The sequence below is a fragment of the Hippocampus comes genome, unplaced genomic scaffold, assembly GCF_001891065.2.
Source record: "Hippocampus comes isolate QL1 unplaced genomic scaffold, H_comes_QL1_v1.1 scaffold590, whole genome shotgun sequence".
NCBI classification, from domain to species: Eukaryota; Metazoa; Chordata; class Actinopteri; order Syngnathiformes; family Syngnathidae; genus Hippocampus; species Hippocampus comes.
In genome coordinates this window covers 42509-58520 of record NW_017806273.1, presented here as the reverse complement: position 1 = coordinate 58520, position 16012 = coordinate 42509, and the positions used below count along the sequence as shown (strand labels likewise).

The following is a 16012-nucleotide window of genomic DNA, read 5'->3' as shown; positions in this document are numbered from 1 at the left end:
TCTTTCATCTTAAAGCAATCCTGATTTTTATCAAGGCCGGTGTTTGCTCAGCGCCACCTCGTCTCGAGCATGACAACTGTGCCATTGTGGCGCTTGTCGGGAGTCCCGCTGGGCCGTTAATTAAAAGCCACCCTCGGAAAAAACAATTTCCAACATTCCGACGCAATTATTTGGCTTCTAGGAGACGGAATCGATACTGACGTCGTGTGTTTGACAAAGTAAACGGGAGCTTCTTTTTGGGCCCGCTGCATCCGATGTGTTTTTTTTTTTTTTAATTGTCGGCTGATTGCTGAATGTGTGTGTGTTTGTGTGTATGCGATTAGCATCACAAAGACGGAAGACAGGCATCCGCCTCAGGCCCCTGAGCGTGAGGACATGTCCTCGCTGGCGAATCCTCCTCCTTTTTTTCTTGTTCTCTGAAAACCCCTCCAGGTGTTTTTGATGTAAACACTCACCGTCTGTTTGTTTTTTTGGGACCGGTCTATTTTCAAACTTCGTCTGAATGATTCACTCAGGCGTCTCAGTGCGGCGGGAGGGTTTGGTGGAACGAGGCAGACACCTTTTTGAAGGCTTCACGCGGTTAGCAAGACTAATTCTGTCCACTTTGTTTTAGAATCCTAATTTACACTAAAATATTCCAATTCAGCATGGTGGTTTTATTATTTTATTTAGATTTACTTTCTTTTTTGTTACCCGCAAATATTTACTTAAAATATAGATTTTATTTCAAACTGCATTCAAACAAGTAATTTTATTTAAGAATATATATATATATATTTATATATCGCGATTTAAATTGTGGTTTTTATTTTTTTTATTTTTTAAACATATATATTTAAAAAAAGAATGAATTATTATGAAAACAATTCATCATTATAAAAATTTCTGATTTGTAATATTTAAAAATACTTGACTTTTGTTCTTTAAAAAATAATCATGAGTTATTTAAAATAAAAATTATATTAGTAACAATTTTTATAACTTTTATTATTCAAAATGATGATATTAGTACAACAATCACCATTTGTATTTAAAAAGTCTATTACTATATTTTTGAAAAATATGTAAATGCTTTTCAATCAAGTTCGTCATCATTTAAAAGAAACCGCAAATTATTAATTTCAAAAATACTTTTTTTACTATTTGAATCAATCTTGATTTTTTTTTTTATTTAAAAATCATTAGCAAAAAAAAAAGTCCATTATTTTCTCATGATCATTATTGAAACTAGAAACAACAACTCCAGATATGTATCAAATCCAGCGCCTCATCTGATTTTTTATTTATTTTTTTCGGGGGGGAGGGTGGATGTACAGTAATACTTTAAAGTCTCATCTGGGTGATTCAGTCAGGCGCCTTAGTGCGGGTGCAGAAGGGGGGCGGGGGTTGGGTAGGAGGGGAGGGGTCAGGATGCGACAGGGCAGACACATCTTCCAAGGGTCTAACGCAGTTAGCACGCATAAAGCCGACGGGTTTGTTTTCGAGTGCTTTTAAAGCAGCGAGTATTTATTTTAAAAGGGCGACTAAAGTGGAGCGCCTCCGTCGTCCTGTCTGCTCGCCGGGCTTTATAAGGCGGGCGCCGGCTCCAGCAGTTGTGTTTTACAAGGATTACATGGCAGATAGGCTCACGAGGTACTGGGGCGACATCTGGAAAATGTTCCGATGTTACAGGAAACTGCGGAATAGACGGGGATCTCTTATGTAATCGCATGTGTTCCGCATGTTGAAAGAATGAGTAGTTTACATCTCCTCATAATTCCATGGACTTGTCCCATTCTGGGTTGACATGTGAAGTAGGGCTGCAGCTCTCAAATGTTTTGGGATAGGATATCCGACTGAAATTTTCCATTGAATGATCATGTCTTCACATAAAAAATAAACACATATCATTCTATTCCTTTGGTAAAAATACAGAAGACAAATACAAGAAAAAAAAAAACAAATTTCCACCAAAATAGACAGCAGACGATCAAACCGGAAGTTGTCGGGATTATGAGAGCGAGCGACATTTCAGGTTTTTGGCCAGCCTATCTTGCCAGCAAACTCGTTTGGCTGAAATGAACATCTGACTTAACACCTTCATACAGTGGAAGACTTTTGTTGCTTGTTAAACTGTGCTGATTAAAAAAAAAAAAAAATCAAATGCAATCTGTCTCTAAAGACCGATGACAGCCGATGTGGCCTTGACCGCCATCACACAGCAGGCGCTTGCGGGCTTCTCGGAACGCGTCAGGACACGCTTTTCAGCTCCAGATTGCGCTTCCTTGTGGCCGCGTGGCCATGTGCGATTTGTCACAAGAAAGTCATCACTCTCTCAGATGACACGGAAAACACACATCCTTTCATTGGTGGACTCCTTCCAGACAGTTTCGGCAGACGACCAAGTGTGACTCACAGCTGTTGATGCTTCACATTATTTCCCCCCCCCCCCACCGCTGTCTAAACCAACCTGAGTTTTTATTTTCTGTTTGTTTTTGTTTTTTCCCCCCGGAAGAACATCTGCGCCGCCTGGCAAAGACCACAAGTGGTTGAAATAAACCATCCCAAGAGAGAAAAGCTTTGATGATGTAATCTGACGAGAATAGAGTGAGAAGATTAATCAACCATTGCAGTGGGTCGACTCATGGACGTCTCAGTATCGGGCATGGTGAGCTCAAAAAGGTTGAATAACGATGGTAAAAATGTCCAAAAAAAGGAGAAGGAGCTCCGTTCCGACTCCAAGCTGCGCTGAGAGCGAGCGGGAACGTGGGAATAAGAGATGCAGTGACTTTGGAATCGCGAGGGCCTTGAGGCAGCCTGGCTACATGATGAAAATTTCACGTGAGTACGCAAACGTTGGTGAGGGACGGCAATTGATGGTTTTCGACAGTCTATTACGGTCTATTTGATCATTTATGTCCAATAAGTCTTTTCCATAAAGTTACTGTAACCATGACACGACTGCTGTGCTAGCATAGCTTTGTGACCGCAGATAGCCCTCTTGCCAGGTCACTCCTTTGAGGTTTTTTTTCCTTCAACCTGGTTAAAAAAAAGGAAATATTTTTCAAAAATAGCATGCTAAAATTCGGGCTACGCCTCCCTCATCAGGAAGGATCCCCTCTACTGGCTTTCAACTGAGTCCACCAGAGGGGGCTTCTTTTCAGCCCATTCAAAGCATGCAACAAAATGAACATTTTCAACTGTTTCCGAGAAGGATGTCTCACCACTGGAATTGTGAACCGTCACTGTGATATTGATTGATATCGAATCAGTCACGTGACTCGGCCAAAACCAGTCGGTTGGCGATGGCCCTGGCAACATTTTGAGCTTACAAATGGCACGCAAGGAACTAGTTTGCACTACGGCGTAAGGATATGTGGCCACGCAGCACACCAAGGCACACTCAGTTCGATCTGGACTTGCTTTTTGTTTTTTTTAATGCATTGATTGTTTTATATTGATAGCCTAGAAGTGATTCACAAATAATTTCCCATAAATATGGCTTCACTACAGCAAGTGGAACTAAAATGTCCCGACAAAGGGACTTATTTTAGCACATCGGGACTTAGGGCATGAGGAGGATGAGCTGAAACTTTCTTAACGATGACATCTTACTCTCCGCACAGAAACCAAGAACATCTGGTTGTTGCATTTTATCCCCAAGAACGGGTGCCCAACACGTGGATCGCAATCTCGGGCTGGTCCCAAGTCGATTGTCAAGGCTTGTTTTTTTTTGTTTCAATTAAGATTTTCATGTCTGTATACAGTATTTTTGTGTTAAATTTTCACAGAAAATTTTTTTTTAAAAAAACAAACTAGCTTTAACCCCGAGTGGCGCACGATCTGGATGGCCAAAAGTTGTTAGCGGTCAGCAGTCTGCAATTGCTGCTTGCGATCAGAGCTGTTGCAATAGATCTTTTTACTTTTATTTTTTAAATGATGACTATGTGCCGATGGCAATCTGCAGCGCCAGGAGAAGCATTTTAAAACGCTACACTTACGTATGACAGTTTCTGCAGTGCAAAATTGCATCCCATGCCTTTGTGTCAGATCTTGACTAAAGTATTGTTCGTGATTGTACAGCCAAACTTTCTCCTCAAAGCTCATCGCACACGTCCAATTTCACCGTCAAATTGCATTCTCCTAATGTTGCACACAAACTCCACCCCCATAACTTGCCCTCTCTCCACCTCACACCCTTTAGTACGGCGCATCTTGGGAGATTCTCTGCTATCGTGGCAGTCCGCGTCTCGGCTTTTGTGGCCGTGTAACTCGAGACTGTAAACAGGTTGCGAGCGCAGTGGGTCGCCGAGAGCAAACAAGTTCTCATTCTTTGGCATCGTGCCCGCCCCAGCCTTTTAGCCAGGGGAGATTTCCTCGGAGAGAGGATGAGAGGACAGAATGTCTCCGTGTCGCGTTACAGAATGCCAAACACGGAGGGATACCCAGCTCTTGTTACTTTTGGAGTGGGGGGGGGGGGTCTGTGTGGGAGAGGGAAGGGGTGGCTGCTGGATGGAAACAATACGGGACAACGGGATATTAAGCACCTGGGAGGGAGGCGAGGCTGAGCAGAAGCCTCTGGACCTCCTGGTGATGCAGATGTGAACGCGGCAGATAGAAACAGACCTTGTTGCCGGCGTGTCGACGGGGTAAACAGTGGAGGCTTTTTTTTTTTTTTTCTCTCTTCCAAGGACAGACATGGAGGTGCGGGGGAACTGCTAATATTTATTCAGTTGTTGGTGGTCAGGGCTGGAGAGCAAAGTCACTTTTCATTGATTTGCCAGTCGTCACACGCATGCGAAGCGAGGCAAAAAGTGAGTCTCGGGGGTTGGTTCGGATAGCCGGCGCTATTCTCAGAAGCGTTACCCGTGAACGTTGGATTTTACTCGGTTGAAGATTCCAGGTGGCATCGGTAAGCATACGTGACGGCAAATGATCACATTTCACGTGAGAGCACCCGAAATTGTACTTAATACTAATAATGTAGCCAAGTTTGTTTGTTTGTTTATGCCCGCGACAGTGACAGGCGGAACAATTTCATGTGTTCCGCGAGCAGACGAAAAGGCGCAATTTACCTTTGTCATGAAGAGTGTCATTGTGTGCTACTCTTCTTGGTGGCCATTTGTTTGCTGTTGTGCCATGAGATTTTTCTCCGGTCAAATATTTGCTTTGGCTTATAAAGGATGGGAAATACTGGCTCAATGACCTTTTCCACTTCTCGCTGAATTGATCGCAAATGTTGATGAGATGTGTACAAACTAAAAGAATGTTAAGGTTCATTTGAACGTTCGTTTATTTGTTATTTATTTTTATTTTCTTGAAAGAATGACATTCACACGCAAAGAGGATGCACTTTGTGGCTTGAAATATGCTCTCAGTGCGCAGTTAAGAGGAACTTGGATTTAAAAAAAAAAAAAAAATGTGTGCAGGAGGCACAAGACCGAAACACGTTGTGAAATCAGATCAGCAATCTTTGCTTCAATATATGATTGGAACTTTGATGAATGTTTGGTTTTTCAACATGAAGCCGACTTGATTTTGCGTTGCCCATCGCGATTCAAAATTCTATGCAACAGACTTAAGTAATTGTTCAAACTCGAGAAGGCTCGAGCGGCTGCTGTATTTTAATATTGGTCATGATGGCGGTACATCAAGATTTGGAGGCGGTACTTCCAAAAAAATGTTACTCGGAAAAATGGATGTAATTTGAGGCAAGGGGTTTTTTCATCCATTCTGTGAATGCCGAGCGTCCCGTCACACCGTTGTGTCAGCCAATGTTTCTCAGCGGTGGCGGGAAAGAGCTGTGTTAGCATTAATGGGAAGGTGCCAACAGTTTGTTTCCTTGCCATGTCAACAGCCGCAGCGGGGTCGTGTCAGCTTGATGTCTTCATATTGTTTTGTGACGTCTCTGCGTTGTGTGTTTGAAAGAGTGTTTGGAGTCACACTTGCGTCCTATTCGAGGAAATCTAACAACGGTAACAAAATGTTGCCTTTTGAACTCAACTCGACAGTATTTAGAGGGCACGGCTGGATACAAAGTGCTGTACATGGAGCAAAAATAATCGATACAACAACAAATGAATAACAAAGACAGCAGAATGCGTGAAAACAGTCAAACTAAAAATCAAGTCAAAAGCCAAAGAATAAAAATGAGTTTAAAGATGAGTTTTAAAGATGGGCAGCGAGGGGGCTTGCCCAAACGTTCAATCCAAAGAGAGGGAGCGGCAACGGAAAAGGCTCCATCCCCTCTGAGCCGCCATTTAGTTCTCGCTACCTCTAATAGTGTCCGGTCCGCAGACCTGAGGCACCGGCCGGGTGCGTTGGGTTTGAAAAAAAAGATTTGAGAACAAATAATAGGATCGTCAAAAGAACTCTAAAATGTAGCAGCTGAAGGGATGCCAGAGTAGGAGTCACGTGCTCCCTCTTACGAGTACCAGTCAAGAGGAGAGCGGCAGCATTCTGGACCGACTGGAGACACTTTGTGGAGGAATGAAACGAAAGGAAAAAAAAACATGCTTCCTTGACTCTACTACTACTCTCCTACTTTCCTATTAGACAGGGCTTTGGCGCCATCGTGTGGCATCTGAGGGTGTTTAGGAAAGAGCCCAAAACGCAAATTGCTGAATTTATGAAGAGTGACACGCGACCCTATTGCTTCATGTTGGCAGAACTTTGCTTTTTTAATGCGCCTCTTATATTAGATCTCGTTAACTTGTGCAGGTAGGAGCTAATGAGGGGTCTGGCGAGCGTCTGGTTAGATGAATTGAACTAAAACTAGCAGGCTGCTTTTTTTTTTTTTACTAGCGTGTCCATGTTTTCACCGACGCACGCAAACAACAGCTTCAGCGGGACATGTCGTGCCTTGGAGGCCTCCTGAAGAGTCAAATGACCTGGTTGCTGGTTACATGAGGTCCATGTGAAAGGGCCGGATCATGTGAGTCAGGTCGGCTGACCAGCAAGGTCACGTCCCTGCTATCTGCCTGCCAATAATCAAGCATGTTGGGGGGTGGGGCGGATGGAAAATTGGCGGGGGTAGTCGCCCCCCTGCGCCCCAGGCCAACACACCCACACGTCTGGAGAAGTCGGCGAAGCTTTTTCCATCCATGTGCAATGCGTCACTTGGGTCAAGTCAGAATGAAACTGACCTCACTGCGGTTTCAGTTCATTCGGCTTCCTGTTCTTCAAGGGGCCACATGATGGAGAAGACAGTCCCTGGAGTGACTGTCTACCCATCAGATGTGAAAGTGTACAATCACATAAATCTTTTTGTGAGCTGCCTATTTTAATTGATAAGACAAACATTTGGGAACCGGGTAACAAAGAACAAAAATGGATTGAACAATAAGTGCCGTAATACGGATGAACAACAAAATGGTGCAAATGCCCAGGAGTGACAGAACCACAAGAATGAAAACATCACTAACGGCACTGCAGAGATGCGAAAAATGGCAAAGCGGCACATGAATTGGAGTCAACTCTTGAAGAAGTGAATGGCAAGGGGAAAGAAGCCGTTGGAATGTTCCAGATGGCGCCTACCAGTGGAAAGCACTGACGACTGGCGAGTGAAATTCGGTGGTTTGGAGATGAAGTTCTGCTTTCATCAGGGAAAATACCATCCGTGAAGGGGGATTTGCTCTTTTTAGACTTGGGGATTCAACAAGTAAGCACCTTCCAGTTCCGGCCCTCGTCATCACGGCAACAAAATCTGTTGTCGCCTTGCAAACCCCACTGTCGGGGGTTGCAGGGAGAGCAGTGGCTAATTTGAAACTGGGCTGCCTCCCAGGACAGAACAAGATGATGAGTGTGCTGTCATTCTTGATCATTGCGGCGTTTCGACGAAAGCACGGCACAGACGTTTTGAAGACACCGTTGAATGTTGAAAAAAAAAATGCTTGAAATATATGGATATATAAAATGTACTACTCACAGAAAATTTGGGCTTTCAGATGGAAAGTGTAAAAAGTTCACGCTACGTTGATATCATATCATGAAAGTAGGACATCGAAGTAGAAGGATGCGCTGGTGATTTCCTCATCTCAAACTATTCGGGGAAAGAAAAGTTAACAACAATGATGGGTACACCACCACATAAAATCTCATCTCAATAACTCGTCATGTACTTATGAGCATCGATCACTGGATGAGGTGACAAAAGATGATTCACAAAGTGTATCGGGACACACCTGCCCACACTGTAATCCCGCCGCCACCAAAAGCTTGGATGGTGACAACATCGAAAGATTTTTTTTTTTTTGCGAGTCGTGTATGTCCCCCTTACGCCACGCTCTGTCCTGTGTTTGCAGAAGTCGAGGCGAAGGAGGCGTGCGACTGGCTGCGGGCCGCCGGGTTTCCCCAGTATGCTCAACTCTTTGAAGGTAACTGTGAAAACTCCCAAGCTCGTCACAAAGTAGAAGAGGCTGCCGGGTGAGAGCCGCGAAGATCGTAAACCAAAATAACCCCCGCAGAGCTTTTATTTTAGTGGGTGTGAAACAAGCCGCTGTTCGCGAGATGAATGCGGCCTTTTTCCGACGAGCGGGCACAGAAGTCGGTCTTGTCGGCCACGCCACAATTCCGTGCATTCATGGGCCGCGTGCATAGTGGAGCTCATTGAAGTCCCGGAGATGATCCGGAGCCGACCAAATGAGACGAAAACAAGGCCAACATCTGCTCGGGTTACAACATGAACCCAAGACACTTTTGGGACAGGCTTTTGGCAGTGAGCCGTATCAGAAAAATTCCAGGGTTGAAAAAGAACAAGACATTTCAAACCCCAGAAGCACAGACTACAAGTTTTCCCCCCTCACAATCCCTTGAGCGTGGCCCTCCTACGTGGCGCCGTGTGAATTTTTTTTCCCCCCAAGCTCGAGGCGCCTCGTCAAGAGGCCCCCGTTTTGAAGACGTGGACGACATCAAGATGGCCGCGATCAGAGGTGGCAAATCCAGGTGCAGAAAGGAAAAGACCCAGCCACAATTTGGCTTTAGCCACTCCATCACCAAAACTGCCGAAGCATTTTTTACTTTCTGGACCTGGATTTGCCACCTCTGGCCATGACGATGGAAACTGAATGGCTGGACAAATACTGCACAGTCTTGGAAATGCGGAAAAAAAGTCAATATGGATGGAAATTCGTGAACATTTAAGCTGATTTCCCAAGCTCTTGGGCTCTGATTGGAACACCCCCCCCCCCCACCTCTTGGTCGTGAGCTGACTGGACTGGAACGCAAGCCCATCAGCGCTAAATCCACTGTCGAGGCAGAAACGGTTCATGGCAGGAAATCGCAAATCCGCTCAAAGCGAGTTTCTTTCCTGGTTCATCCAAAACCGCGCTGCGGATGATATCCGTGTTTTAAGATGTAACGCTGCCGCTTGAAAGCCAAAGAGCCCGAGGAACAGGCCCGAGCCTTGTCTGAGTCCGAGCGGTCATCGCTGCCCGCCGGCCCGCTTTTCATGAGAAGTTAATGACTTTACATGAATGCAGCGGAATGTTAGATTCAGAGATTCTGGACGCGGTCCACCGCGTTATGTAAGAGAACACCCATACCCGGCGCAATACGTCATGATCCCGCACAAGCAACAGCGCCGCGACTCAGACAAATTCCGTCCGTCCCTTCTCATGCGCATGAAATACTACACAAGTGTCACAAGTTGGCTTCTGGGGGGAGATGCTGCCTCTCTCGCTTGTTGGACTTCCTGTTTCAATGTTGCCATCGATGCCCAGACGCAAAGGACCTCTTTTAATGCGACTGTCTTCTTGGCCTTCAAGATTCCCAGTTCCCCATTGACATCAGCCCTGTGAAACGAGACCATGACTTCCTGGACAAAGATCTCGTTGAGCCTCTTTGCAGGTAAAGACATCAAACGTTTTGATATTTCAATAAGGTTGTGCTTGGAAAACTAACCTTGAGCAGTCATAGTGGGAATGCTAACAAAATATGAGTGACTTCGAGCATTGAGCTCATTGTGCTCAACAAACACGAGATGTGCACTATTTATCCATTTGAGGCTTTTTCTTTTCTTTTGTTTTTTTTTTTTTTTTTACAACGTCCAAGTGCATTAAGTGCCACCATAAAATTTGCTTCCATGTCACTCCATGATGTCAGAGGACTGAGCTTCTCTTCCAAGAAGTTAGAAAAAAGACATTTGGCCCGCCACAGTAACCATAGCAACAAGGAAGAGAGGAAAAAGCCGGAGGAGTGCGAGGGCGCTTCGCGCCGCTCGACATACTGTGACTCTAAACAGCCCTAAAGCAACTCATCTAAATTCCAAAGTGGCCACGGGGACAAATGGAACACCAGTGGAAACTCTTCCAACTGCAGTGTGATTCCAGCCATCGCTATGGTAACATTTGGAGTGAGCAATTCCGACTCAAAGGCGCTGTAGCTGCGATTGATTTCAGTTGATATTTCGTGCCTGCCCTTGCTAAGAAGCCTCTTCTTTTAGCCGCCGCATTCAAAGCTCTGGAGGCCTTTTGGACTCAAGGGGCCCCGGCTGAGAAATCCTCCCTTTCGCCGTGTCCTGCTAGCTACAGTAACAACTATGGGAACTTGTTGAGCTAACCCCGAAAGTCGCAGCCCATTGACTGTCGGTGACCGATGCCTCAATCGTGGTGAAAATAAAAAATCCAAAGTGTCGTGATACATCTCCGCATGGTCAGTCCTCAGAAAATTTTGAGGTGACTTAACGCCTTGCCGTGACCTAGTTTGCACAGCTCGTAAGAATACCTTCGGCGGCGTTCACTTCAGCCCGCGAGAATTTAAATCCCTGCCGTTATTCATATCCTAAAAAGAAGACAAACTATATTATATCACACCGTACCTATAGTACATTTCACTTAAATATGAACCGAACAGTGACCTTAAACCAGCAAAGGCACACACGAGCCTTGTTGTTTGTTGAGCACTCCTCTGACTACGCAAATGATTGACCGACCAGACGATAATTGAAGCTTCTCCTTGGTTGAGCGCATATCTGCAAATGAGCACGATTAAAGATCGCCGATCATCACTTTCCGTGCATGGACGACGTGCTGTCAGCTGTCAAACGGAATTTCCGGTTGGATGTGGACATTGGTCCGGAACCAAAGCGAATTACACCGCTGAAACAAAGTCTCATCCGAAGGGAGCGCCATCATTGGAGTTCTCATTAAATGACAATTTGTGCATTTCCTGTCGTATGCTGACATATATAATTTCTTGTTTTGTTTTTCTTCTTTCAGGCGACTCAACACCTTAAATAAGTGTGCCTCCTTGAAACTTGATGTCAGCCTCCCAAAGAAGAAAGTAAGAATTCCGCAGGATTCTCATTACATCATTCGACGGGATTTCTGATTGCTTCAAGGCTGTTTGAATATTTCCCAAGCTTTGAATATGTCAAACTATCCATGCCTGGAAGTAAATGTGATTCATAGTCTTATTTACGTGAAGCAGAAAACCCAAGACTGCTGACTGACATCCGCATATATTGCCAGGATGTCGCCAAGATGTCCCTGCTCGTTTTTAATCTTTCGCCCACTTAGCACGCATTATCGTCGGAGGTATTTTTAGTAGCGTGCTCTATTTATGGCAGTCTTTTCAAAAGAGTAGCGTTGCATCACTGTTTCCTGGTCGCGTAATAGTATTAAGTTGGAGCAGATGCTTCCTCCGGCCCCTGCAGGCAGGTCTTTTCAAAAGAGTAGCGTTGCATCACTGTTTCCTGGTAGCGTAATAGTATATTAAGTTGGAGCAGATGCTTCCTCCAGTCCCTGCAGGCAGGTCACACTCATTGTCCTTCCTGGTAATAACGATCCACTCTCGGTAATCCTACACATGCCAGTCTAACCTATTTATCCCGTAAAAGAGGTTCCTGAGTGACAATACAGAGGAGAAATGTGGTCGTATGAGAGCAGCATGCCCTCAGGTGGCGTCTCTGTTCTTGTCATCGCCAAAGTATTTCATAAATTAAGCTTTCACGGTCTAAAAACGGTCCTGTCTTCCAACTCCCTAATTTGATGTTTTATGTCTTTCGCCAGAGCGAAGACTCTGACGAGGAAGACCTGTTTGCCATTAGTGACAAATGGACGTTTGAATGGAGCAGCAGACGCTGGTCCAGGCTGCAGGACATTGACTGTCTCCTGGGAAACCGAGGATTAGATCCGTCCGCTGGAGACAGCCTGCCTCTAAGAACCACGACCAGCAGCGAAAGTGTCCTAACGGACCTCAGTGAGCCAGAAGTATCCTCGGTACACAGTGAGAGCAGTGGGGGCAGTGGGCCTCGGGGTTTCGGCACCGAGGACTCCGACGGTTCCAACCGCACCTGCCCAGATTCCGTCGCCATGCCAGACTTGACGCTGCTTACAATGTCTCACATCGCAAAAGACATCAGCCATTATGGCTCACTGCCCCACAAGCACGGCAAGACAAGTCGCACCCGTGCCAAAGACTTCCTGAAGCGCATGGAGACGCTGCGCTCCCGGGGAGCGCTCGCGAGGGGTCGGAAGCCGTTGGTCATCAGTTCGCCGGTGCTGCAGCGGGAGGCCCGCGCCCTCAAGACGCTGCCGTGTGCGGAGATCATAAACGGAGATGGCGGCACTCCGGAGCTGCCGTCCCATAAGGTTCCGTCCCAGTCCGGCAGCGAAGGCAGCAGCCATTCCGGTGGAAGTGCAGGCAGCACACCCAGGCTTAAAGATCGCAAGCTGTACCGGAGCGACCACAAGCGCAGTGGCATGTATTTAGAAGACGTGGACATCTTCTCAGGCAACCAGGTCGCAGAACAAAATCGCATCAATGAATTCTGCTCCTACGAGGACCTGGTGGTCCATATTCCTAATGACCACAAGCCAGGAACCTTCCCCAAAGCACTGTCCATTGAAAGCCTCTCGCCAACCAACGGGGCCTCGGTCAACTGGCGCACAGGCAGCATGCACCTGGACTCGGCGCTCATTTCCTGCCGGCAGGAAGCCAGGCCTATCACCCAGTGCTGTTCTCGAGGAAGCCGCATCAGCGTTTATGACAACGTCCCCGGCTCTCATCTCTACGCCAGCACCGGGGACCTCATCGATCTGGAGAAAGAAGACCTGTTTCCTCACCTGGATGACATTTTGATGCATGTCAGCGGTCTGCAGCAGATCGTAGACCACTGGTCCAAAAATGTTCTGCCAGGCGGGGACGCGGTGTCAAGGCTTGACGGAGCAAGGGACGATACGGTCGGCCTGCAGTCTTTAAGTCAGATCACGCTCGACTTTGAGGCCGATTCCGTGGCGGAAAGCCAGACTGCGCCGAGTGCTGGAGACGGCGTGTCTCTTTCAGACACGGAGGCGACAAGACTCGGGGAAAGGAGAGACTCGGGGGTAGGGGCTTCCCTAACAAGACCCAATCGGTAAGACTTACCCGTATGGCTGAAATGATCACGTGGCCTTTCTTGCAGAGGACTGACTTTGCGGTTTCTTTTGTCACTCCAGTTTGCGATGGCCCAGCTTTCAGATATCAAATCGTCTCAGCCACTCGGTGGCATCGTTGCAGATAACCAACCAGTCGGCAGGCCAGCTGAGTTTGTTACAGAGGTTCTCTCTGCTCCGTCTCACTGCCATCATGGAAAAGTACTCCTTGTCAAACAAACACGGCTGGACCTGGTCAGCATCTTTTACACACTTTGCAGTCGGACCGAGTGTGTCAATGTATGTCTTGGACTTGACCCAAATGTGCTTTTGTTCATCACTAGGGCAGTGCCGAAGTTTATGAAGAGAATGAAGGTGCCGGACTACAAGGATAAGAATGTGTTTGGCGTGCCTCTTATCGTTCACGTGCAGCGCTCCGGACAACCGCTGCCCCTGGGCCTGCAGCAGGCCCTGCGGTACCTGAGGAGCCAATGTCTTGACCAGGTCAGCCAGAGTGCACGCTCTCAGCTTGCGTGTGTAACAGGGGATTGACTTGAGTTTATGCACACAATGGGGTGGATGGTTTCCGCGAACAATGACACAGCCTGTTGTACAAGAGACGGCATCACAAGAAGGCGGGCAATGAACCCGCAACGGCTCGCTCTCCCGTCGTGCCGTCAGCAGCCCTAGTCCGACGTCAACGTGTGTTTGTTTCGCTGCCAGGTGGGACTCTTTCGTAAATCGGGTGTAAAATCCAGGATCCAAGCGCTAAGGCAGTTGAACGAAAGCTCCCCGGACAACGTGGACTACGAGGACCAATCAGCTTACGACGTGGCAGACATGGTGAAACAATTCTTCCGGGATCTCCCGGAGCCGCTGCTCACCAGCAAGCTTGGGGAAACCTTCCTCCACATCTACCAATGTAAGGACACTACGCTCAGCCTCGGCACTCTGGCGTCCGCTTCTGATGTCGCAGAGGCGGTTGACAATAAATGCCTTGAAATATGCAGATGTACCCAAGGACCAAAGATTGCAGGCTGTCCAGGCTGCCATTATGTTGATGTCGGACGAAAACCGAGAGGTGCTGCAGACGCTACTTTGTTTCCTGAGCGACGTGACGTCCTCGGTGGAGGAAAACCAGATGACGCCCATGAACATTGCGGTGTGCCTGGCGCCCTCGCTCTTCCACCTCAACATACTCAAGAAGGACAATCTTTCCCCGAGGTAAAAGCTAACCAGATGCCTCCATAGTGTCACTCTGCACAAAATGCGTGCGCCTGCTCTGAACTCCTCATTCATTATTTTCACCCGCGACTCTATAAAAAAAGCTGACAGAGTTTTCGAAGCCCTCGGGGGTGCAGTCGATGACTCTTTTAAAAGGATGGCCGCTCTTTTTGAAGGCTCGGCGTTTTACGACATCATGCTGAGTACAAACAAAGCAAAGCTCTCTAATTTACCGCAATGAAGTTGCCGAACTAAAGCATCAAAAGATGCAGCCCACCAAGCCAAAGGGCGGGCTTTATATCGCGCGCGCCATTTCGAGATGTCGACCTCGCTCCTCTGGCCTTAATGGGCTCTGTGTTCCCGTCGCCCTCAGGGCAATGCAGAAGAAGTACGCGAGCGGCAGGCCGGACCAGAAGGACCTGAATGAAAATTTGGCGGCGACGCAGGGTCTCGCTCACATGATCACAGAGTGCAGCCGTCTCTTTGAGGTACAACAACCGGCTGTTGTTTTGTCCTCAAGCTTGGGACGGTCGCACGTACAACCTCTCTCCTTTGTCCAATTAGATCCCTCGCGAAATGGTCACCCAGTCGCGCAATTCGTACGTGGAGGCCACCCTCCAGGCGCCCACATTTGACGAGCTCTTCAAGCAACTGGAGGACGAGAACGGAACACACGAGAACCACGTCGAGGGGAGACTCGAAAACCTGCTCAAAGAGGCCCGTGAGAAATCCAAATCCTGGGTGTCCTGCAGCAGCTCCGATAACACGGAGCTCCACTACAAAAAGGTGCCCCCTCAACTATTCGGAGCCGCTTTCGATCGCACGATCACCGCGCGTCACGTGAGTTCGACCGCTTCCAGGTGGGCGACGGGAACCCGCTGAGACGCTGGAGGGTGTCCGTGGAGGTGGAGGCGCCGCCATCCGTCGTCCTGAACCGCGTGCTGCGGGAGCGCCACCTGTGGGATGTTGACTTGCTGCAGTGGAAACTGTGCGAGACGCTGGACAAGCAGACGGAGGTCTTTCAGTACGTCCTCAATCGCATGCCGCCTCATCCCAGCCGAGACTTTGTGGTTCTCAGGTGAGTTTGTGACGCCGGCAGATGTCGCGACCGAACTCCGTATGCATAAAGCAGCGGTTTCATTCTTTCCCCAAGGTCATGGAGGACGGACTTACCCAAAGGCACCTGTTCCCTGGTTTCTGTCTCAGTCGAGCACGAGGATTGTCCTCCCGTCGGAGCGGTTCGAGCTATTGTCCTGGAGTCCAATTACCTGCTCGAGCCCTGCGGCTCAGGGAAGTCCAGGCTGACTCACATTTGCAGAGTGGATTTGAAGTAAGTGACGATTGAAATCCGTGTATTTGAACACGAGGCTGTCAGTCACAAATCCAAGAAAAGGCACAACCAAGATACAGAGGGGGGAGTCCTCGGCTGACCACAAAGTTCCCGTTGTTACGCTGGC

The 16012-nt window shown here is 47.5% G+C and overlaps 1 protein-coding gene across 9 annotated transcripts in view; it reads left to right on the top strand.

Annotated features, from left to right (window-relative positions):
- Positions 1 to 16012, top strand: part of stard13b (StAR related lipid transfer domain containing 13b) — a 48456-nt gene that overhangs the window by 31216 nt on the left and 1228 nt on the right. For 8 of the 9 annotated variants that reach the window (XM_019857548.1, XM_019857550.1, XM_019857549.1 and 5 more), the window contains 12 exons: positions 8283 to 8354; positions 9744 to 9825; positions 11196 to 11259; positions 11988 to 13333; positions 13416 to 13586; positions 13676 to 13835; positions 14055 to 14253; positions 14342 to 14555; positions 14929 to 15043; positions 15120 to 15341; positions 15416 to 15633; positions 15709 to 15885. In XM_019857548.1, coding sequence (XP_019713107.1) covers positions 8283 to 8354; positions 9744 to 9825; positions 11196 to 11259; positions 11988 to 13333; positions 13416 to 13586; positions 13676 to 13835; positions 14055 to 14253; positions 14342 to 14555; positions 14929 to 15043; positions 15120 to 15341; positions 15416 to 15633; positions 15709 to 15885 — 3040 coding nt within the window. Of the gene's footprint in view, positions 1 to 2607; positions 2821 to 8282; positions 8355 to 9743; positions 9826 to 11195; positions 11260 to 11987; positions 13334 to 13415; positions 13587 to 13675; positions 13836 to 14054; positions 14254 to 14341; positions 14556 to 14928; positions 15044 to 15119; positions 15342 to 15415; positions 15634 to 15708; positions 15886 to 16012 lie in introns of those variants that run through there. The other variant, XM_019857552.1, reaches the window with a different exon arrangement.